Below are 23,822 nucleotides of genomic sequence, written 5' to 3' on the forward strand. Positions count from 1 at the left end.
CACTGTCTAGGTGTGGATGCTTGGGACCACAGGTAGAAAGAGTGACTCAGGCTTGTCATTCTTTGGTCTCAGCCTAGGATGCCCTCTGGCTAGCATATCTTCCTCTCATTAGTTTGGAATGTCTCTATGGTAAACCAATGGCTTAGTCACACATCACTGCCCTCTCCTGTTTTCCTCGCGTGTGTCCTGTTGCTGATTTTCACGCCTCCCTTCCCCTGACCTCCATCATATCCTCCCCCAGCATCAGCTCCCCCCACCCCACTCCGGATTGCCAGCAGGATGGGGTTCTTTCCACAGCTGTCAGGTGGTCTAGGGGGGCAGCCAGGCTGTTTACTGCCCTTCCTCACTCTCCCAGGTAGATGGCCCCCCAAGGGCAGGCCCTGCGGACACCCCTCCCTCCGGCTGGCGGATGCAGTGCCTAGCGGCTGCTCTTAAGGACGAAACCAACATGAGTGGGGGAGGGGAGCAGGCCGACATCCTGCCGGCCAACTACGTGGTCAAAGATCGCTGGAAGGTGGTGAGTGAGTGACCTAGCTGGGCAGAGGGAGGGGTCTGGGAAAGGAGAAGCAGAGATCTGGAGACTTCCCAAGACTGGTGCCCTTGAAGCCCTTACCCTAAGTGGGAGGTGTCCTCGATCTCCTTTGCATACTGATCAAATGTTATTTTTTGTCCACACATTCTCCCAGTACCTTTTCTCCAACCCGGCTCCCTCTCACCCCTTCCTCGTGCTGGTCCAGCCTAGCCTGAACAACTCCTGGTTGGATGCCTAGGTGTGAGCTGCAGAGCCCGTGGTGCGGAGGAGGATGGTGGGGGAGGGGGCTCCTTCTCTGCCGCACCTTGGGGAAGGACATTGAGTGAGCATGTGTTCCTCCGCTTCCGCAGAGGACGGAAAGGCTTGGGTCTGAGGGAAGAGGCCCTTCAGGCTGCTCCCACCGCATCCGCACTCCCTCTTCTCCATCTACCCTCCTCCCTTCCCGGGTTCCTGCGGCAGGTGCAGCACGCCGAGACTCCATCTCCCAGCGTGCCCTGTTCCTCCAACCCAGGACTTCAGGCTCCTGGGCCTGCTGGGAGTTGTAGTCCGAGTTTCTTTGTCGGGGGAGAATGATATCCTGGGTGGGAGGGGGCCGCGTAAGGGTTGGAGCAGTGGTTGTGTCTAGGGAACCAGTCTCGACCAAATCCTTTTTTCTCCATCGCTTTAAGGCACCCTGGTGTTCTCTTTATTGTAGGGCGGGGTGATGTAGGATGGTAGAGTGTGGGAAAAGTGTGTGCGACTGTGGGGTCTGCGCGGAAATGGGGATCCAGAGGGGAAGAAAGAACCATAGAGGTCAGATTTTTTTCACTGTATAGAGTTGTGTTCTTGTGTGCGCGTCCCTGTGCTCTGGTGTGGTGAGGCTCAGCTTGCTCACTAGGGGTGCTGGGTTGGAGAGGAGGGTGGGGTCTGGGTGCCGGTGGATCTCCATGGCAACAGTCACCCGGCCGCGCAGGTCATCTAGAGGTCCAAGAAGAGCATTTTCAGGAATTGGAAGTTGGGGTGTTAGGGAGGAGATTCTTAGGGCCCCCGAAGGGGGATTCCTGAGAGGAAGAGTAACTGGACAGAAATGCAGGAGGAGCCAGGGCAGCCATAAAAGGAAGGGGTGTTTGGCAAAGTGAGAAGCGCCCCTTCAAGACCCCCGGGTCCCTGGCACATGGACTTGGTGTCTGGCAGATGGCAGACTGAATAACATTTGTACTGAAAAGGCGAGAAAAAGACTGTTCACACACAGAGTTTAGACTAAAGACCTTGTTGTGCTCGGTGAAGGATGGAAGTGCTCGGGGAGAGAGGAGACAGAGGGAGGGGGAGGGGCCGTGGAGGGGGCAAGTACGCCAGACCTGGACTGTCTTTCTGTTCCTTCCCTGGAGAGCTAGAGAGATGGGGAAGGATGGGGCTGATGTGGGAGTGAGGGAACCGGAAATCATGGATCAGAGATGGACTGCAACCAGGAGAAATGGGGGGTCAGTGATCTAGGATCGCTGTAAGTTGGAAATAAATTTCTTTGCCCTAAAAAAATAAAAAATAAAAACAGTAAGTTCTCGAGGGGTGATCCTTGCAAGCCACATAACAATCAGCAGAAATAAAAATCTCAGTGTTTGTTCTGTGCCTTTTAAAAATAATTTATTTTATGTGCATTGATGTTTTGCCTGCATGTGTGTCTGTGTGAGGGTGTCAGATCTTGGAGCTACAGACAGTTGTGAGCTGTCATGTGCATGCTGGGAGTTTAACCCAGATCCTCTGGAAGGACAACCAGCCCCGTTACCCCTGAGCCATCTCTCCAGCCTCTCTGGACATTTCTCGTCCTCAGAGGCTGTGAAGGTGTCCTCTGTAGGTTACCTCGGGAACTGTTGGAATAGATACAGCCATTACCAGCATGCCTGTTTCATAAATGTGATTAGCTGACTTGCCAAGTTCTGTGATCAGAAGGCAGGCTGAGGTCTGTCTGCTGCCACAACACAGTCAGCAAAACTCAGCCCATGCAAGAATTGGAGTCTGGGAGCTGAAAAGGTCTTTGTGGCTTGTTTCAATTCGACTCTCTCTTATTGAGTAGAAAAAGAAGAGGCCCAAATAGTTTTTGAAACTGAGATGACTTTAGGTTGTCCAGAGTGGAGCCAAGAAAAGGGTGTCCATCTCAAATAAACTGAGGCTCCATTGGGCTAGGCTTCTTCTCTGCTTTAGAGGGGGTCCTTTGACGGGGGGGGGGTGGGTGGGATCATTAAAACATACAGAAGAGGAGAACTGGCCTGAAAGGGTCCGAAGGGGATTCTCAAGGGTCTGCCTCGTGGACTTCATGGGCCTGGGTGCTTTTGGCTCATGATACCGTCTTACTACCTTAGGGTAGTAAGAATAGCATTTTATGGCTTCATTGTTATAGAAAGTAATACGTTCATATTCTAGACTGAGTTTTTCTCTGTGGCCTTAAAGTTCATTTATGTTTTGATTGTGAGCCTAGCCTTTAATGGCTGAGCCATCTCTCCAGCCCCACTGTGTCTTTTGATGAATAAGTATGTCGTCATTACGGAGCAGGAGGAAAGGATACTGGGTGAATGAATGAGTGCACAACTAGACCCCTGCCCTAGGGATGGGTGGCAAATGGGGAAAGAAATCAGCTCAGTTTGAGGAAAAGGCCAATAAAGAAGCTGAGCCCTGGGAAGCTGGGGAGTAGGTGTTAGGTATGTTCCAGCCAGCAGGGATTCTGGTGGCTTCAGCATCAGCTCCTGCACTTGGCAGTGCCAAACGGCCCATGTCCTGGAAACTTATGGGTTCTACGCTCACAGGTTCTGTCTCCAGTTTAGAGAAAATGCAGGCCCGTTATTTACAGCCAAAGCATTACAGGCCCTGGGCCCTGTGGCTTTCCCATGTGCACCGTGGGGAGTCAGATGGTCCTCACATGTGCTGTGGAGCCTGGGAAACTGTGGTGATGCCTGTGAGCCCTGTCTCACCTACCCTGCCGTCTGTGCCCACACAGCATGCTGTGAAAGGGTGTAGACAGGTTACTGGCTCCCAAGGTTAGCGCTCCCCTGGGTCATCCCCACCGGGTTGTTAGGCTTCTGTTGTCCACTTAGCCTCTGTCAGAGTAGGACAGTGTTTGCTTCTCTCTGCTCTTTTCCCTTCCTCTTTCCCTGTTTCCTACCCTGGCTCAAGAAACTTCCCCCTTCCTCATAGCTCTGGCTTCTCTTCTGTCCTTTACTGTTATTATTATTTTCTTTTTACATTTATTGATGTGCGGTATGGCTCTGCGTGCTATGATGTGTGTGTAGAAATCAGAGGACAGCTCGAGGCAGTTGGCTTGCTCCTTTTATGTGGGTCTTAGGGATCAAACTCAGGATGTGTATGTGTGCAGGAAGCACCTATACTTGCTAAGCTCCTACCCATGTTTCTCTCCCTCTCTTTTTTCCTCCCTCCCCTTCTTTGGAGACAAGGCCTCAAATATCCCAGGCTAGCCCTACTATGTAGCACAGGCTGGTATTGAGCCTTTACTTCCTTCCCCAGTGTGCACCACCAGGCCTGGTGGATATGGTACTGGGGATCAAGCCTGGGGCTTCATGCATGCCAAGCAGGCACTGTCCTAACTGAGCTACACCCCTGGCCCTGCTCTCCTTTTAGAGAAGAGATGCAGGATGACCCACAATCTCTAAAACTCTGTATCACCAGGGCTGTTTCCATGTCTGCCTGAAGCCGCGTGTCTCTTCTCTTCTGCTCCTATTCAGATACCTGTCTGGTCCTGTGTGTGTGTGTATGAGTGTGTGTGAGTGTGTGTGTGTGAGAGTGTGTGTATGTGAGTGTGTGTATTGAGTGTGTATGTATGAGTGTGTATGAGTGTGTGTATGTGAATGTGTGAGGATGTATGTGAGTGTGTATGAGTGTGTGTGAGAGTGTGTGTATGTGAATGTGTGTGAGTATATGTGTGTGAGTGTGTGTATGTGACTGAGTGTATGTGTGTGAGTGTGTGTATGTGTGTTAGTGTGTATGTGTGTGTGAGTGAGCGTGTGTTGGAAGAGATCTATACTCATGGGCTGAGCTGTATGTCTCAGAGGAGAGGAGGTGTGGGCACTGACTGGGTTGGGCAGGTGGGTCCTCCCCTTCAAGAATACATCCGCCCATCAGTGGAGAATATGACCCGCAGAAGTGGGTTAAGGAGCTGTGCAGCTTGACCCCTGAGCACAGTTCTCTCCCTCATCCACAGCTGAAGAAGATCGGGGGCGGGGGCTTTGGTGAGATCTACGAGGCCATGGACCTGCTGACGAGGGAGAATGTGGCCCTCAAGGTGGAATCCGCCCAGCAGCCTAAGCAGGTTCTCAAGATGGAGGTGGCTGTGCTCAAAAAGCTTCAAGGTATCACCCTGGGGCTGATGCATGGGAAGGAAGAGGCGAGGGAGCCAGGATCTAAGAAAGATGGGGCCAGAGCTTAGGAGAGCGATGGGGGAGTCTGTGGGCGATGGCCAAGTGAGTCGGGTCATGGCTTACAGACAACAGTGGGGCCAGAGTGTTAGAAGGCAGAACTAGGGTGTGTGTGTGTGTGTGTGTGTGTGTGTGTGTGTGTGTGGTGGGGCACACCAGAGCCTGTCTGTGGCTGGTGAGGAGGAAGAAATGGGACTTGGGAGGCCCTGTTTCTGTGCCCTGCAGGGAAGGACCACGTGTGCAGGTTCATTGGCTGTGGCCGGAACGAGAAGTTTAACTACGTGGTGATGCAGCTGCAGGTATGTCCCTGGGACCTGTCCTCCTGCCTCTTCCCCCCCCCCCCCCCCCCCGAGAGCTATCGTGTGACTTGGGCGGAGCATGGGGAGAGGAGGCTTCCGTTCCTGATGCCATGGGTAGAGGGTAGGCATTACCCTCTGGGGGCAAGGCTGGGTGGCCGGCATGGTGGCAGCTGCAAAGTTCCCCTCCTATCCAATCTTGTCCATCTCACCCACCCCACCCAGGGTCGGAACCTGGCTGACCTGCGCCGCAGCCAGCCGAGGGGTACTTTCACGCTAAGCACTACATTGCGGTTGGGCAAGCAGATCCTGGAGTCCATCGAAGCCATTCACTCCGTGGGCTTCCTGCACCGGGACATCAAGCCGGTGAGCAGTGTGCCTGAGCCCTCCTGTTGCTGGAGCCCGGCTGTTCCACACCCATGGCGGAGCCTCTTGTACTTGAGCATTTCTTGACCACACCGAACCCCAGCTCTTCTTTCTCACCTCTTGGCCATGCCAGGCCAAGTGCCCAGCCCTCATCTCTGCCCTCCATTCTGCATCTCTCGCCCACAACCCCGTGTAGTCCCTCAGTCTAGAGGTGAGGTCAGAGAAGCCACCTGACTTTCTGTGGCATCTTGGATCTTGGTGCTAGAAAAATAAAGTACAATCCTCTAACTTAAAGAGCTAAAACTGGGTGAACGGCCTAAGAGTACACGGCAAGAAAAGGCACAGGGCAGCTGATTTTGAGCCAGGCAGCCATACCAAACCCCTCTGCCCCTGTAGGGAGCTGAGGGTTTGGAGCAGGGTGGACCAGCACTCAAAACCTGTTTTCACCAGTTCTGTGATTGAGGGGGCATCTCACCCCTTCAGCCTTTGACCCTCCCTTCCAGTGTCTCTAAATTAAGGATAGCCATACCTGCTCTATTGCTGAGATGTGACAGCTGTACTCCTATGAATGTGGGTGGATGTAAGATCCATGGGCTGGGGGCCCGTCAATGCTGGCACAGCAATGTCTCAGTGGGTCTGGGGGCGCTGGACCCCAGTTCACAGCTGCTGTCTTCCCACAGTCCAACTTTGCCATGGGCCGGCTGCCTTCCACCTACAGAAAGTGCTACATGTTGGACTTTGGGCTGGCCCGGCAGTACACTAACACTACAGGGGACGTCCGGCCCGTGAGTACCACTAGGCATGAGGATGGTGGGGGCTCTGAGGATTCTCTGGTCTGGGAACACTGTTCTCCTTGTGGCTGCCTAAGCAGGCTTGGGGTTCTTTTTAGTATCAGTACATCCCACCCTGGGATGACAGCCTGGGGGTGACAGCCTGGGCTTCTGATGAGGTGGGCAGTTAGTCTTGGTGGTGGGAGGGTTGACAGTATGGCTGAACTGTTGTCTCCTTTTGCGCAGCCTCGGAATGTGGCCGGGTTCCGGGGGACTGTTCGCTATGCCTCGGTCAATGCCCACAAGAACCGGGTGAGTGAGCAGCACAGCCTGAGTTAAGGACTAAGGGCAGAAGGACAAAGTTGGGTATAAAGTGGGCTGTGGATGTCGAGGTGGGGAGAAAAGAAAGGGATGTGGGCTACAGCCAGTCAGCCCCTGAAACTTGGAGTGGGAGGAAGGTGTCACCGCTGGCTGCCCGTGAAGTCCTCTTCTCTTCTGGGCTCTTCCATCATCTCTCTTCCCACTGAAAATCCCTGCTGAAGGGACAAAACATGCGCAGAACCATTTACTGTGGTGTCTATGTGTGCTGAGGTGTCGGGCAAGCCACAGTCAGAGAGATCCCAGCTTTGTCTGTCTGGGTCGGGGTGTCAGATGTCCCCAGAAAAGGGCCCACCACCCCTTCTCAGAGGAGGGCGTGAGAACTGCAGGTGACGCTCTCCGTACCTCTCAGGAGATGGGCCGCCACGATGACCTGTGGTCCCTCTTCTACATGTTGGTGGAGTTTGCAGTGGGCCAGCTACCTTGGAGGAAGATCAAGGACAAGGTGAGGCTCCCACCGCTGGGTGGAAGAGGCAGAGGGTCAAACAGCTGGGCCTCACCTGCTGTGTCTGCACCCTCCAGGAGCAGGTGGGGATGATCAAGGAGAAATACGAACACCGGATGCTGCTGAAGCACATGCCCTCGGAGTTCCATCTCTTTCTGGACCACATTGCCAGCCTTGACTACTTCACCAAGCCTGATTACCAGGTACCCCCAGCCTGGGGCATGACTGAGAAGCTGCTAGCCCCCTAGCAGTGGTGCCCCCGTGTAGCCTGGCATACTTCAGGGTTGCCCCTGCGTCTGTCCCTTGATCTTCTACCTGCACCAAACTGTTTAAAGCAGTCTCTGCTCAGGCTGTTCAAGAGCCAACCCTCCCCAGTATAAGTAGTGTTCTTGTGTTATCACAGTCAAGCGTCGGAGGCAGGGGCATGGTCATACACACCTTTAGTTCTAGCACTCGGGGCAGGGGGCAGATGTCTCTGTGAGTTTGAGGACAGGCCAGCTGGGTGACATAGTGAGACTCTGGGAGGGGGTGACCGTCACAAGTTTGACAGCAGAACTCTGCAGGAAGCTAACTGGGATGATTGTTCATAGATGGGAAACTGAGGGGAGATAGACATTGTGGTTAAGAGAAGGGCTGGGCTCAGAGACAGTGATGCATCGCTTGTGGACAGGGTACAGGCCATCCTTAAAATGCCACTGAATGACCATTGTAAGAGTTCACTTCCCAAACCTGGACAGGACCTCCCCTTCATACACCTGGTCCTACAGCATGGCAAACAAGATGAGATTAAGTAAAACTCAAAAGAAAAATGACCCAAATAAGAGACCCAGTAAACACGAGACTCCCAAGCATGCTGTAGCAAATTACAATGTCTGTTGTTTTTGAGACAAGGTCTCATGTAGACCAGCTGTCCTCAAACTCAATATGTAGCTGAAGATGACCTTGAACTTCTGACCCTCCTGCCTCCACCTCCCAAATGCTGGGATTTTAGACGTGTGCTACGGTGCCCAGTGTTGTGCTGTGTCTGAGACTGGACCCAGGGCTTCCTGCATGGCAGACAAGCAGACATTCTACCAACATAGCCACATAACCAACCTCAGTGAGCTTTTCTTTTTTTGTAAGTAGAGGGTGTATGTTCTAAAACAGTGATTTAAAAACTAGTGTTGCCAGGTGTGGTGATACTCAGCTATAGTCCCAGAACCCATGAGGCAGAAGCAGGAGAATCATGAATTTGAGGCCAGTCTGGGCTGCACAGGGAGACCCTGTCTCAGTAACAACAACAACAAAGATCAGGTCTAGGAAAATGCTGCATTGGTCAACAGTGCATGCTGATCCTGCAGAGGACCCAAGTTCAGCTCCCAGCACCATGTCAGGAGTTTCACAACTACATACAAGCCCAGCTCCAGGGAAGCTGACAGCATCTTCTGGCCCACGGCACCTGCATTCATGTATATGCTCCCCACTCACATATACACATAATTAAAAAAAACATAAACATACAACGCAAAGTCAAGCACATAGTATAATGTACTGCATATAAATGTGTGTCACATTGTGTATGTGACTGAGGATGCCAGCATCACCACACCCTGGAGTACGCTGACCACAGTCACAATGACTGTGACGTGACCAGGTGATAGGAGTTTTCCCAACTTGTCAGTTACCTCACGGCACCACCCTCATCGACATCACTGTGGGGAAGGATGCTTGCCTGACTCTGGGTGTAACCCTCCCCGCGACATCACTCCTCATGGCACCTGTCGCTCTGTTTGGAGACTGTAGACGCACATCAGGCTTTGCCCAGAAACCGCTGTGCACGAGAGACAATGATGCCCACTGCAGGGACTCGGTGTCAGTCAGCCCAACCATGAATGACCTGGGCTGCTCAGAGGTTTTGTAGCCACTTGCTATCTCTTGAACCCAGCACCCCAGTTGCCGTTGAGCTGACTGACACCCCACTCCTTGCCCTGGCTCGGCCTCATTGAGTCCCTTGGTCCACACAGTTATACACAGTACACACTGAGCCCCGTGATGACTGCCAGAGGTGAAGAATGGGCACAGAAGCATGTAAATAATGCAGAATGAGGCCCTGTGCCCAGGGATGAGGGGGAGCTGTAAGGGAGGGTGAGGCGGGTGTCAGGGAGGACGGATGATGGGGGAAAGGCACCCCATCAGAGGCAGCAGCCTGCAGAGAGGCCTAAGACCACGAGGGAACCCAGTGGTTCAGGGTCACTGATGTGCCTGTTAAGATGACAGGAATGGCGGAAGAGTCTGGAGACTGTCCTCAGGGGACAGGTCTCGGGGGACTAGTGTCCATCTGGTGGGCATAATCCAAGATGATAATTTGCATAGTGCTTTGTGCTATGTTTTCCTTTAAAACCCATGTGCCCTTCTCCTTCCAGTGCTCCCTCTAGGCCTGTCTCTGACCCGGAAGTCCCCATCTTCCCCCCACTGCTATCTCAGCCATTGCCCCTTCCACCTGGCTAGCCCCAGGGTCACCTCTCTATCCTCCTGCCACCCCCACCCCCTGCAGTTGATCATGTCGGTGTTTGAGAACAGCATGAAGGAACGGGGCATTGCTGAGAATGAGGCCTTTGACTGGGAGAAGGCAGGCACTGATACCCTCCTGTCCACAAGCACCTCCACCCCACCCCAGCAGAACACCCGGCAGACAGCAGCCATGTTCGGGTGAGTCTGAGTGGGGGCATCATGGTGCGTGGGGTGGTCATCAGGAGGCCAGCCCCTCTCATCCTCCTTGGACCCTGGTTGTGTCTTCATGCTGGGTTCTTGAGATATTATCAGTAGTCTGCTCTGAATCTGAGCTGGAGTGGGTATCTTCTTGGAGCTTTTCTGTTGTTTATTTTCAAGACAGGGTTTCTCTGTAGCCCTGGCTGGCCTGGGACTCGCTCTGTAGACCAGGCTGGTCTCAAACTCACAGAGATCCGCTTGTCTGCCTCCCAAGTGCTGGGATTAAAGGCATGCGCCACCACCACCTGGCTCATTTAGATCTTTTGACTAAGGAAGAGATCCTGGGTGAAGCGACTGGAGCCGCATAGTCTCCCTTTCTCTTGTAAACGACGAACATGTCTATCTCACATCCAGATGCCACAGGCTCAGAGGGACATTGACCCCTGTCTTCACAGGGCCTCAGCCAATGCTGGGATGTGGCCAGTGGTTTCAGAACCATGTGAGGCATATGGAAGGTGTCTGGGGAGAACCCTGACTAAAGGGTCCCACCTCTACCAGTCAGGGTTCCTGAGGGAAACAAGACTTATAGAATGAATATATTTATTAAGATGACTTATAGGCTGTAATCTAGCTAGTCCAACAACAGCTGTCTATCAATGGAAGGTCCAAGAATTGGTAGTTCTTCAGTCCACGAGGCTGGATGTCTCCGCTGGTCTTCTTCAGTAGACACTGGAATCCTAGAGTAGGCTCTAACGCCAGTGAAAGAATGGATTTGCTGGTGACAGCAAGAACAATCAGGCAGAGGAGAGCTTCCTTCCTCCGTGTCCTTTATATAGGCTAAAGGCAGAAGGCGTGGCCCAGACTGAAGGTGGATTTCTGACTTCAAAAGGTCTGGATTCAAGGTGGATCTTCTCACCTTAAAGACAGGTCCAGGTTAGAAGTGGGTCTTCTCTTCCCACTTCACATGATGTAAGAAAACTCCCTCACAGGTGTGCCCAGCCGTTTAGGTTTTAGTTCAGTGCAGATGTGGTCAAGTTGGCAGCCAAGACTAGCCATCGCACCACCTAATCCAGGGCCCCCTAATCCAGGGCCCCCTAATCCAGGGCCCCCTTTGGGAGGAAGGTGTCACAGAAATTGCTGGCACAGCCGGGCGGTGGTGGCGCATGCCTTTAATCCCAGCACTCAGGAGGCAGAGGCAGGCAGATCTCTGAGTTTGAGGCCAGCCTGGTCTACAAGAGCTAGCTCCAGGACAGGCTCTAGAAACTACGAGGAAACCCTGTCTCGAAAAACCAAAAAAAAAAAAAAAAAAAAAGAAAAAGAAATTGCTGGCACACCACAGTGGCCCAGTTCTGTACTGAGGTGACTCGGAGAAGTGGGGCATGAGGGTACATATCTAATTGCAGGATGAGGCAGGAGGATTATGAGTTTGAGACTAGCTTGGGCTACACAGGGAGACTTTGTTTTAAAAACGAATTTAAAAGACTGGGGATGTGGCTCAGTGGATAAATCACCTGCAGCCCAAGCGTGAGGACCTGAGGTAGGGTCCACAGAGCCCACAGAGAGGACACACAGTAGTGCACCCCTGTAATCTGTGTGTCCCTATGGAGAGACAGGTGTAGGGACAGAAACCCCCTGAGCTTGCAGCTCAGCTGACCTGATACACATGAGAACCTTACCTCAGTGGACCTCGGGGGCCAGCTGGCCAGTCAGTCTAGCTGAAATGGCGAGTTCCAGGTCCATTAAGAGATCTTGTCTCAAAACACAGGGTGAGGGCTAAGTGGGGTGGCACACACCTTTGATCCCAGTACTCAGGTGGCAGAGGCAGGCAGATCTCCAGGAGTTTGAGACCAGCCTGGTTTACATAGCAAGTTCCAGACCAGCCAGGACTACATAGTAAGACACTGTCTCATAAAACAAAACAAAGAAATGAATAACAACAACAAAAATCCAAAGTGAAGAACCTTAAAGAAAGACATTCCCATACCAACCCTTGGCCTCCACATGCATGCACACATGCACACAGGTGAACACACACACACACACCCCACAGCTGCGTCTCAAGGTGGAAGGAGAGCCAGCCGCTAAGGTTGTCATCCAACTGCCACATGCATACGGTATCATGTACTCTTGTGTACACACAGAGATAAAAATAAACAACAAAAATAGAAAGAAAATGAAATGTATTAAGGAGCTGACACATGGAACTTAAGAGATGGCTCTGCAATTAAGAACACTGGCTGCTCTTGCAGAGGACCTGGCTTAGATTCCCAGCATACACATGGTGGTTCACAGTTGTCTGTAACTCCAGACCAGGGGATCCAGTGCCCTCTTATGGCTTTCTCAGGCACTGCACGCACATGGTGTATATACATACATGCAGGCAAAACACTCATACATATAAAAGTAAATGCATATTTTTTAAAAGGTCTCTGGATAAGGAGTATATAGGGTCTTTTCAGACTTCTCTGGGGTCTGGAAGGAGCCAGACACTGACAGCGGACTGCAGCAAGGGCTGGGAAACCCATGGGTCTCCCGAAAAGGAGGGGCTCAGTGGGGATGTGCCAGTCCCTGCCAATGTGAAGATGGTCTGGTCTCAGAGGCCTGTGGGTCAGGGATGGCAATAGTGTGTCCACTCTGGAGATTTCCCCAGGGTCTGTGCTGGCAGGAAGTCAAGGAGAAAAAAAGGACGTCCCTTCCAGTCTTACCCATGACTCTCCTACTCTCCCCAGAGTGGTCAATGTGACTCCAGTCCCAGGGGACCTGCTCCGTGAGAACACTGAGGATGTGCTGCAGGGCGAGCACCTGAGTGACCAGGAGAACGCACCCCCGGTCCTGCCTGGGAGACCAGAGGGCTTGGGCCCTGCTCCCCACCTTGTCCCCCACACTGGGGGTCCTGAGGCTGAAGTGTGGGAGGAGACAGATGTCAACCGCAACAAACTGCGCATCAACATCGGCAAAGTAATTGCATCCAAGCAGAAGGGTGTGGGTAGCCTTCCCCATCTGGGTTCCCAGCCCTTGGCCCTATCCTCCCAAACCACCACCAACCCGCCTCGTGTCTCTTTTAACGTGAGAAAGCCTCTGACCCATAGCCAGCTTGTGAACCCCAACTCACAGTCTCCTCTCTTCTACAGACACCCTGTGTGGAGGATGAGCAGAGTCGAGGAGTAGGGGTCCCCGGTTCCCCAGTGCGTGCCCCCCCAGACTCCCCAACAACCCCAGTACGGTCTCTACGCTACCGGAGGGTCAACAGCCCAGAGTCGGAGAGACTATCTACAGCAGCTGATGGGCGGGTAGACCTGCATGAGAGGAGGTGAGTTTATAGTCAGGGTCAGGGTGACAGAGGCCTTCTGGTCCCATCTGCCCTCATCAGCCTGGCTGGTCCATGGAAGGTCATATATGAGGCAGTAGTTGGGGAACTCTAGAAAGCATGGTGAAGGCTGCGCTTGACCTGGGGTCAGGCTTAGCAGAATTGGTCAGTTGGCCTCTGGTGTGGCATCTATGGAGGAAAGGATGGGACAGGCCAGTGTCTGGACCCAGATATTGGTTCTGCATGACGTTTTCCTAGATAACAATTCACAGATGCCCGAAGAGCAGCAGAAGTAGGCTCCTTTGACCTGCAGGCAGAGAGCCTGAGAGAAGTGTTAAGGGACTGCAGGTGGCAGGGTGAGACAGATTTGGGGGCCTAAGAGGTATGAACTGAGAGCAGGGGGACCCAGCAGGAATCTGGCTGGTGAGAGGAAGCGTTGCGCGGGGGGGGGGGGGGTGGCGGCGGGGGTGGCGGGGGGCGCTGAGGGAATTGGCTTTTGGAAGGTGGGAGGAAGTAAAGTTGGCTGTGGGTGGGTTAGCCAGGCCACCACCTGAGTGGAAGATGGAAGTCACTGATTTTCCTTAGCATCTGAGGACCTTTATCCAGAGTAGACCAGGGCCTTCTCGGTACTAGGAAAGAGAAAAGAGGCTCTCGGCCATGCAGGAAGAGGGCATCCTTTCTGATACCCACTCAGTATCTTTCCTAATGACCTGCACCAGCCACGGCCCCTCCCCCTGGACCTTGCCCTAAACTGTCCTAATCTTCCAGATCGGACATGATGTCAGTTTGGGGGCTAGACAAACCCAAGACAGGTCTGGGTCCCTCAGTGTGTGATAGCACACACTCAGTTACCTGGACTGTCCTGCCAGGCAGCAGCAGAGTCCTCATCTTCACCCGTGGCAGCATGGAGTCCCATGGACATGGAGAAGTAAGGAAGGGACATAGTGGAGACCAGAGGGCAAGTGTCCCTAGTTTGGAAGAGCTACCCGCTCAGGAGGAACTTGGAGCAGCCGGAGAATCCCTGGCAGTTTTTCCCGAGAGCGGCAGGAAGGGGTGGGTGAAGAGAGTTTCTGCTACAGAAGGTTTAGGATGCTGCAGATACGGAGAGAGTAGGATGGCTTGGTGGTACTTGGGGCACAAGAACAGATAAGGCTGGGGTGTCCCAATTCTCACCCTTGTCTTCTAGACAACAGGAACACACACGCGCAGAGTTCACTTCCTGTTTTGTTACCTTCTGTCCTTCCTGTCCCTCAGAACAAACTGTGCTCCCAGGGAATGTGAGCATCTACGTACAGGGAGTCCCAGGGCGGCCTCTGTCAATGATGTTTTATTTTAAGCCTTACTAACAAATCGATACAAATACGGTGTAGAATGGGTTAGGCGGTGGCCATGCAGGCAGGGCGGGGTCTTTTAGAAAGGCAATGGGAGCTCTGCTCCACGCAGCGCATCTCCGCGCACCTTCCCTCTGCAGCGGAGTCACTGACCGCTAAGGGGCCCCCATCAGGAGCCCAGACCCCACATGGTGCTTTTCTTGGTGTTCTGGGGCCAACACGTCCTCCTTATGTAGCATCTTCCTTTACCACACACAACCACATGGTATAAGAGACACCCTCCCTTTGGGGCTGCTGCCACACCGAACAGAGACCTTTTGAGTGTTGATTGAGAGTCAAAGGCACAGTTCAGGATGATGACAGAAGTCCCAGCAGGATCTGAGTTTAAACGTTAGAGGACCCCAGGCCCTGCCAGGCGAAGGTCACAGTCTATCTGTAAGGAAGACAGATAAACCAGCCGGTCTGAGGTCCATGGTGTGGTGGGGGCTCGGGGTGCCTTGTGGGGGCAAGTAACTGTCCATGTAGGAAGGGGGGGCTCACCACAGGAAGTTTTTTAGAGTAAGGTCGGAGAAGAGGATGGAGGCACAGGCCTTTGGGCTGAGGGTAGACTGATAAAGAAAAGCCAGTGGGGCCGGGCGGTCACGCACGCCTTTAATCCCAGCACTCAGGAGGCAGATGCAGGCGGATCTCTGTGAGTTCGAGGGCAGCCTGGTCTACAAGAGCTAGTTCCAGGACAGGCTCCAAAGCTGGAAAAGCAAGTGGATCTTACAGACCTGGCTAGGTAAAGAGCAAAACGGTTAGGTTGAGAGGCCCTGGGTACAGCTAAGGGATGCAGACTCAGGCTTGTGGCTAGGGCCTGCAAGGCCCAGCCTGCCTGGAGTTATAAAGTGCCAGCTGGGCAGGACCAGAGGGTGTCAGAAGTGGAGCCGAAGCCATCTGTAAACTCAAGAGTCAGAGCACATTTGCCCTGGGTGCAGCAGGAGGGAGCCACAGATGGAGCTAAGTACCTGCTGAGTGTTGGAAAGACTGGATTCCCCAGAGTAGCCCAGAGGAGATGGATGGATTCATTTTCTGCATGCTCATGTTCCTGGAATATGGTAAGCATTAAGGAATATTTATTTGTTGAATGAATGGCAGGTGGATAGATCAGTGAAGTGTTTCTGGAAAGTGATGTTGATGGAGTTGCACTCTTGATGTGATGCCCTTGGGGCTTCAGAGGTCAGCACTGAGCTCCATTCCGGTAACTCCTACAGGTCACGGATGGATTTGCCTGGCTCACCCTCACGACAGGCCTGCTCCTCACAGCCAGCTCAGATGTTGTCAGTGGACACAGGCCATGCGGACAGGCAGGCCAGCGGCCGCATGGACGTGTCAGCCTCTGTGGAGCAGGAGGCTCTGAGCAACGCCTTCCGCTCGGTGCCGCTGGCTGAGGAGGAAGACTTTGACAGCAAGGAATGGGTTATTATTGACAAAGAGACAGAACTCAAGGACTTCCCTCCTGGGGCCGAGCCTAGCACATCAGGTACCACAGATGAGGAGCCCGAGGAGCTGCGGCCTTTGCCCGAGGAGGGTGAGGAAAGGAGACGCCTGGGGACGGAGCCCACTGTCAGGCCCCGAGGACGTGGCATGCAGACGCTGGCAGAGGAGGACCTGCGGCAGGTGCTGCCCCACCCTGCACCACCTCAGCTGAGCCAGGCTGATGGCCGGTCAGAGACATCCCAGCCACCCACACCTGGCAGCCTTTCCCACTCTCCCCTGCACTCGGGACCCCGCCCTCGACGGAGAGAGTCGGACCCCACGGGCCCTCAGAGACAGGTAAGACTTGTGTATGACTCTCCTATCCCGAGACCCCTAGAGCCGTGCAGGCAGGCCTAGTGTATTCCACTGTAGCCCCTCTGGCCTAGGAACCCAGCAGTGACAGGGCCATGGTGGAGACAGACAGGTGTATGTGGGGACAGACGAGGCTTAAGTTATGAGCTAAGTCTCATGAGTCCAGCTAGGTGACAAAGCAGGAGAAAGGCCTCCGGGGCTCCAAGGAGAGCATAGACAGACCTTGTGGTGGCAGTCTTCAGCACAGTACCAGTGAGGGTGTGAAGCAGGGCCTAGGGTAACTCATCGAAGGATTTAAATAGGAGTATGACACTGTGGTGGCTTTGAGACTTTAGAGATCCCGTGGGCTACTTTGTAGTAAGTGAATTGAAAGGGTAAAAGCAGGAAGGCCAATGTCTTCAGTAGCCAGAGTATCCTGGTGGCCTGGGCCAGGAAGTAGACTATGACATGGGGCAAGGCCGATGGAAGGAAGGGCTATGGTGAAGGGCAGGTTGCGGGGTGGAAATATCTCACTAGATGCCTGGGACTCTGATGGCAGCAGTGCCATAGCTGAGTGGCTTTGAGGGCATATGTGTGGATTCAGACTGGACGCAATCATCTCTTGCTAGCTGAAGGATGGCCATGTTGTATAACCCATTGCTCAGGAAAGAGATGTCATCTGGTCTCATAGGAACCATGGGAGTGGGTGCCAGTACCCAAGAGAACCATGCAGGATAGGGAGGTCCAAGAGCTGGGGCAGAAACTAAGAAATGCTCTTAGATACACACAGAGGGACGAGAGAGAGAGAGAGGAGTCCTTAATCCTGACCCGGGAGGGACCAGAGCAGGGGAGAAGAAATGGGGAGAGATGAGCAAAACCAGGGTGAGAGAGCATTGATGGCAGCCCATCGTTCCCAGCCGGGGGATGCTCCAGGGACTGAAGTGTGATCAAAGCCCTGGGTTCAGTTCCCAGGGCCACATAAAACTAGGGTGTTGGTGCACACTCCTGCAATTCCAGGACTTGGGAAGTTGGGGCAGGAAGACTGGAAGGTTAGGGTCGTCCTAAGCTGCATAGCCAGCTCACAAGAATAGGCATGTTGGGAGCCCTGTCTGGCTGCAGTGGTGCCTCCTCCTCTAGGTGTTTTGAGGCAGGGTCCCACCATGTAGGCCAGGCTGGTTTCCAGTCCTTTGGACGGCCTTCAGCTTACGGACCTGCGCAATCGTACATAGTGTAGATGAACAGAATGAAGAAGTATGGAGAGAGAAATGATTTGGAAATGCTTATCTGAGGATCGGAAGCATGCCTCCCTGTGGTAATGGTGGGGCGTGTGTGAGTGTGTGAGTGTGTGAGTGTGTGAGTGAGTGAGTATGTGAGTGTGTGAGTGTCCTCTTAAGGACACCCTGTCAGAACAGGATTGTGAACCCACCGTTCTGGCCAAGCTCCTCTATATGGGATGCCAGCTGACCTCTGACTGAGAAGTGACCGTCAGCTCTCGCACTGTCTCAGAGCCTGCAGCTTGTTGCACTTGGTGATCTAATGGTGGAGCTGTGTGTGGTGCCTGGGTATAGCCCAGGAGCTGGCTTTGACACTCACTCAGGTTGGGATGGCCTGGGTGTAAAGGGCAGCTCTAGTCATGTCAGGAGGTCCTTTCTAGAAGTGGTTCTTTGATCCCCAGTCCCAGAGAATATTTATCTGGTCTTGCCTTGTACCTGTATATAGTAATAAAAAACTGGGGACCATGAGTCCCCACCCACAGAGGCCCTAGCTCCCTGATGAGGAGGCTTCACTCTGGCAGTACGCGGGCTGGTATGATTCAGCCAAGACCACTGTTCCCACAAACGGCTCTGGGGAAAATGGGGGCAAACAAGATGTTCTCAGAACTTCTCATGCCCTCTTCTCCCTCATCAGCACCCCATTCCTAAGGGACTGGCACAATGGGTGGGGTCCCCAGGAAATACAGAATTGGGACAAGGTCGTAGACAGCGGTCCTGGAGTGGAGGGAAACACAGATAAATGTCGGCTCTGTTCTGTTGTTCCTTCCTGGTCACTGTGGGTCTCAGAACAAGAGGACCAAGAATCCTTGCAGGTTGCTCTCTCCTGCAGATATTGTGCGCATCCTAGGTGTCGGGCTAATGCTGGGGACTCTTTCAGAACCAGCGACAGGCCTGCTGTGCAGTCATGGAGTATGACATGAACAGGGAAGTGAACTGTGTCTGTGGGGAAGAGGGGTGTTTGCCAGTCTCGGTTTCCCCATGCCATGCAGAATTGAGGTGCCTTAACATTCTACAATCACGTGTGTATTTTTCTGAGCCCCCTGATCTTGAGTGTGCTTTGGTGTGTGGATGTGGACATATGTGCACACATCACTTCTCTGGGAGCTTCTAGGGGAACCAGAGCAGGGAGGATAATGACAGGAACGGTGGTGATGGCAGCCAGCACTGGTCCAGTATACACGGTGACCTTGACTTACCAGGTGGGGAAACAGCCTCAAAGCAGTAACCTACAATAAATGAGCAAGCTTTCTGGCCTGCCAACAGTAGAGCTGGGACACGACACCAGGCAGCTGGGTCAGCGTCTCTGTTGGGAACCCAATCTAAGGCATGTGTATCAAACACTCAGAGTATCAATGCAGGTCAGAGAAGCAGACGGTATGCGCAGGGTCAGAGCGCTTGGAGCAGTCCAGTGCGTGTGTGTGCGTGCACATGGCTGGCACACCAGCTGGCTAGGCTCATTGGCAGATGTGCCTGAAGGCATGCCAGTGTGCAGTGTTTTTGGTTGCCTGTGGGTGAAACAGATGGGACAGGACATGTTCCGTCTGTATTTCAGGACACCAGGGTGAGGTAAAACCTTTGTTCTCCAAGGCAGAAGGAACAAACCGGACTGGCGTGTATTCACTTCGTTGTTGGAGGGGGGAGGCATGCTTTGGGCTAGGCTGGGGCTGTATGCTTTGTTACACATTGAGATAAACCTGTGAGAGTCTTTCCTATTCCTGGATGGCTAGGGAAGAACTCCCCCACCCCATCCTCCACCACCTTTCCTCGAGGAATTCCTCCGAGACCCGGTGTCGCACGCTCTGAGTTTGATGTGTGAACTGTCCCTGTAGAAGTCATTACCGCACAAACACAGTTACCTGTCACCAACAGCCGTGGGAGCAGATGTGGAGCTAGGTACCAGCTTGTCCCTTGGTGTGCATAGTGTGGCTCCCTTCTCAGGGGGTGTTTCAGGTGCAAATTGGCAGGAGCCAAGGAGACAGCTCAGCTTGGGCAAAGGGAATGACTTGGGGTTGGCTGTCTGTGTCTTGGCTAGATGTCTGAGGTCAATAGCACAGCACATTAACACTCTACACATATAGACATTTGCTGGAAAGCCACCCAAACACTACCGTGTTACAAGCTGGACAGCGTCCTGGGCCTGGGAGACAAGGATTAGCAAGGGCTCATTCTCAGTCCTCAGGTCAGAGCTTGCAGTGAAGAGGAGTGGGCTGGGAGGACAGGCTGGAAGATAGGCAATTACAGTTAGGGCCATCAGGAGGATGAAGAACTTTTGTCTGCTCTAGGGCCTTGTGGGGGGAAGCTAGGATGTGCTCACAAAGGTGACTTCATACTGGGTATTGAGGACAGATGGGTGGTCACAGTGAGGCTGGAGCAGAGAGCATGCTGGGATCCAGCTTCAGCTTCTAAGACCTCTTTGATGGAGAACAAACTCTGATATTGTACTCAAGGCCCCCCATGTGCTCTGAGAGCAGCTGTGGGCGCCTTAGCCCTCTCTCACTGCAAACTAGAAAATAAGGAGCTCAAGCTTGGCCCCCAGAGAAGCTGACAGAGGAAGCAGACTGGTGTGGGGTGGAGCAGATGAAGAAGTTAGAATGTTCTCCTTGCCTCCTCGCTGAAGGAGGTCTCTCGTGACTCCCTTCCAGCTGACATCAGCAAGGCATACTAGAGCAGGGTGGCTCCAGCCCCTTTCCCCTCTCCTCCATCACTCCCCAGAGTTGGCCTAGCCAGTCAGAGCCACCGAGAGAGCCAGGGGTAAGGAGAGGCAAAGTCTGTGGACACCAGGCCACCATGCCTGTTTCCGTGTGCCTGGAACGTGTTCCCTGTTCCCCTGAAGACAGGAGGCACAGAGATAGGGCTCCTATGGCCACCACCAACTTTGGTAGCTGCCCTATCCCAGCTCAGCAACCCTGTGGGGCTGCCATTCTGAGGACTGTCTTCCATGGGCTCCCGAACACACAAAGTCCCTCACGGCTGTAAGTGACAGAGCTGGGGTTAAGACATTCTTGGGCTGACGCTGGAGGTGATGCCTCATGCATAATCTTGCTGCTGCTTGGAAGGCAGACCCAGGAGGATTACTAAGAGCTAGAGGCCAGCCTGGGCTAAATAGTGAGTTTTAGGCTAGTGTGGGCTACAGAATGAGACCCTATCTCAAAAACAAAACAAAACAAAACAAAAACCAAAAAGCCTTCCTGGTAGAGGTTTTGCCTAGCAAGCACAGGGTCCTGGGTTTGGTCCCCAGAACTGCAAAACAAATAAAACACTCTCTTGACTTCTTGCAAATAAGTCGTTGAGTATTTGGACTCCAGAGTCCACCCACACTGTCCCTGAGACCCCAACACTTCCCATAAGGATGCTGAGGGTGCCAAGGAGGGAGCAGCAGCTGTTTTAAATCTCTTGAGGAGGGCTGGGGGTCATAGCTCATTGACAAAGCGCTTGCTTAGCAAGCAGGAGACCCTGGCTGAAGCTCCAGCACCGCAGATACGTTAAAAATGATCTGGAGGCGTGTGGAGTGTTGGTTAGGTTAGCGGCCGTTGGGTGGGGGCTTGACTAAAAGACCAACAAAAGGGCCTTCCTAACAGGAAGGTTCCAGCCCAGTGGGAGCCCAGTGCTAGATGGGGCTAAGCCCAGAAGGCTTCAGGGAGGAGGTGAGTGGACGAGGTCTCTCGCTCAGAGACCGCGCTGTGAGAGGAGGAGGTGGGCAGGGCGCTGGCAGTTCCGAGGCTGGACCTTGGGTGGGCAGCCTGCAGCCCCCTCCTCCAGCGCCATCCGCCCCCTGCCAGGGACGCCGGTGCCGCAGGGGCTGTGAGCGGTGGGTGGCCCCCGAGAAGAGCTGTCCAGTCTGTGCCTGATGCCTCTTTTTCCTCCACTCTCTTGGTCTCTTTCAGTTGGAGGAGGACAGACTCTCGGGGCACTCCCTCCCGCGGTACAGCCCCCTGCGACGACTGGCGTCCTCCGTGTTCTCCTCCTCCACGCTGGAGACGGAGCACTACCCTCACCCCGGCGGCGGCGGCTCCTCGGGCTCCTCCGGTTCCCTCATTCAGCGCAGCCGCTCGGCCGAGAGCAGCCCCGTGCGTGCTCCCCATCGGCGCCACGCGCCCCTGGCCGCCGGCAACCACAGACTCGTGCCCTCGGTGCTCCGCATCTCGCGGTCCCAGCTGCAGCAGGTGTGGGCACGGTTCACCCACAAGACCTAGGCTGGGCCCCCCCCCTCCTGGAGGGGGCAGGTGGGGGGGGCTGGGGAGCAGACAGAGAACCATGGTTCCTTCCCAGGACGCAATAATCACAAGCCACACAGCCCATCCCACCCACGTGCAATACGCCCCCTAGAAGGTCGGCCCGAGATACTGTAAAACTCCCGCCCCACCAGAGGCTCTGTCCCCAGAGACTCTGTCCCGGGTGGGCTCCTTTGCTAGGGGCCAGACAAAATGGTGCAGGGAGGGGTGGTGTGCTGGCGCAGTTGGACAGGACGGGGGCTCTGAAATGGAGCTACCAGCGGCTCCAGAGTCCAGGGGAAACCAAGGTGTGGGGGAGCTGAGGGGCAATCTGGCTGTGGGGTCAGGTTCTGTTTACTCTGTGTCTTGGCGGGTCTGGGTCGGATCCACCCCTAAGGGGTTGCCTGGAGCCGAACCTTAGCAGATGTGCGCCTGAGTCTGTTTAGTTGACCTGGAATAGGAATGTGATGGAGGCTGGTCAAACCCCGCTTGGGCTGTGGTTGGGAATGTCTGTACTGAGTGATGGAGCGTGGACAGCCTCGCGACCTAGTGAGCATTTCCCATGGCACCACCACCAAGTCAGAGTCCCTTTTCTTCCACATCTTACCCCCCAGGCGCAGGCTGGGTTCATGGGGTTCATGGTCACCACGGCATCCCCAAGACCCTATGTGTCGCTCCCAGAGAGACTTGACTGCCCTGTCCTCAGAGCTGGGCATGGCTAGAGGGGTTCCCAACGACCTGCAGGCAATATGGAGAATGGGATAAAGGAGATTCTGGGCACAGAGACATCTTGTCTCAGAACAGGTCCCAGACAGACAGCTCAGATCTGCCTCTCTCAGGGGACTCCTCCTGGGGGTACCCTGGGTGTGGTGCAGACTGGACACAAGGTAGGCAGACAGAAGGGGACCTAGACACTCCTGGGCAAATACCCGACTGTCCTCTTACCCCTTTGTGCACTCCTCAGTTCCCCAACCTGTGTCACTGCAGGGACCCCATCTTTTCCTATCTTCAATCCTGCCCATGCCAGCCAGCCAGGCTTAGGGAGGCTGCCAAAAAGGGTAATGCCTGGCTGGGGAGGAGAGGAGGCTAGAGAGTTTGCAGACCATGTTTGCAGGGATGCATTACTTATGTGAGTGTGCTAATCCATGCGTGTGTACACAGCAGGGCTGTCGGGTGAATGCTCAGGCTGTGTCGCTTACAATTCCAGAGAATGCTATTTACATAGATCCTGGTATGACCAGCACCTACTGAAGTTACACGGTGCTGCGGCTGTGCGTGCATGCGTGTTTGCCTGCGTGTGTGTATGTGTGTGCGTGTGTGTGTGTGTGTGTAGTGTGTGTGTGCGCGCGTGTGTGTGCCTGCATGTGTATGTGTGTGTGTGCATGTGTGTGTCCTTGATAGCTTCCTAGGTCCCTAGTCTTACTCTGCTCTACTCTTCTCTTTATGTATTTTCTCTCTGACCTGTTTCTTCCCAACCATGTGGCCCATCAATTTCCTTAAATACTCCTGATTTTAGTAGCGGTCTTAGGGCCCCTGAATCATATGGGGACGCTTATATCTAGTGAGCAGTGGCCAGGAGTCGAACTCTCCACATATGCACATGGCCAGCATTGTGCTATGGTTCAGCAGCCTGATAGTGGTTCCTACAGTTTTAAACTGGGCCAAGAGCATCTTTTCCATGTAGCAACCAAAACCAGACTCTATTTCTAATTATATGTCATCCTCAGGCCAGGCTGCTCACTTTTGAATGTCCTCAATCCCAGGGCTCTTGTCCTCTTGGCTCTTCTGGATGGCTTTGTCTTCTGCCCAGGCAGGAGTTGGGGGAGGGAGTCCAGGGAGACTCCTTGAGAAAGAACAGAAACACAAAGCACAAAGGAGAGGGACGGGGCTACACAGCAGTCCCTCCCTGCTTCCAGCACTGCTTCCCCCTCCCCTTACCCTTTGCCTTCCACACCACCCTTCCCCACCCCGGTGATGGCAGGGGTTCTCTTCGTTAGCCTGCTCCCTAAGACAGC

General features: G+C 53.8%; 1 protein-coding gene across 1 annotated transcript in view; it reads left to right on the top strand.

The window, feature by feature from the left end:
- The first annotated feature begins 409 nt into the window (after nt 1-409).
- The window catches only part of Ttbk1 (tau tubulin kinase 1), a 36,134-nt gene continuing 12,721 nt past the window's right edge, over nt 410-23,822 (top strand). Inside the window, exons 1-12 of the mRNA XM_038343643.1 lie at nt 410-517; nt 4,719-4,866; nt 5,158-5,231; nt 5,454-5,594; nt 6,275-6,379; nt 6,611-6,676; nt 7,095-7,187; nt 7,265-7,390; nt 9,721-9,875; nt 12,605-12,833; nt 13,007-13,185; nt 15,767-16,328. Of these exons, the coding sequence (XP_038199571.1) occupies nt 410-517; nt 4,719-4,866; nt 5,158-5,231; nt 5,454-5,594; nt 6,275-6,379; nt 6,611-6,676; nt 7,095-7,187; nt 7,265-7,390; nt 9,721-9,875; nt 12,605-12,833; nt 13,007-13,185; nt 15,767-16,328 (1,986 nt within the window). The remainder of the gene's footprint in view (nt 518-4,718; nt 4,867-5,157; nt 5,232-5,453; nt 5,595-6,274; nt 6,380-6,610; nt 6,677-7,094; nt 7,188-7,264; nt 7,391-9,720; nt 9,876-12,604; nt 12,834-13,006; nt 13,186-15,766; nt 16,329-23,822) is intronic.

The sequence above is a fragment of the Arvicola amphibius genome, chromosome 9 (assembly GCF_903992535.2).
Source record: "Arvicola amphibius chromosome 9, mArvAmp1.2, whole genome shotgun sequence".
Classification (NCBI taxonomy): domain Eukaryota; kingdom Metazoa; phylum Chordata; class Mammalia; order Rodentia; family Cricetidae; genus Arvicola; species Arvicola amphibius.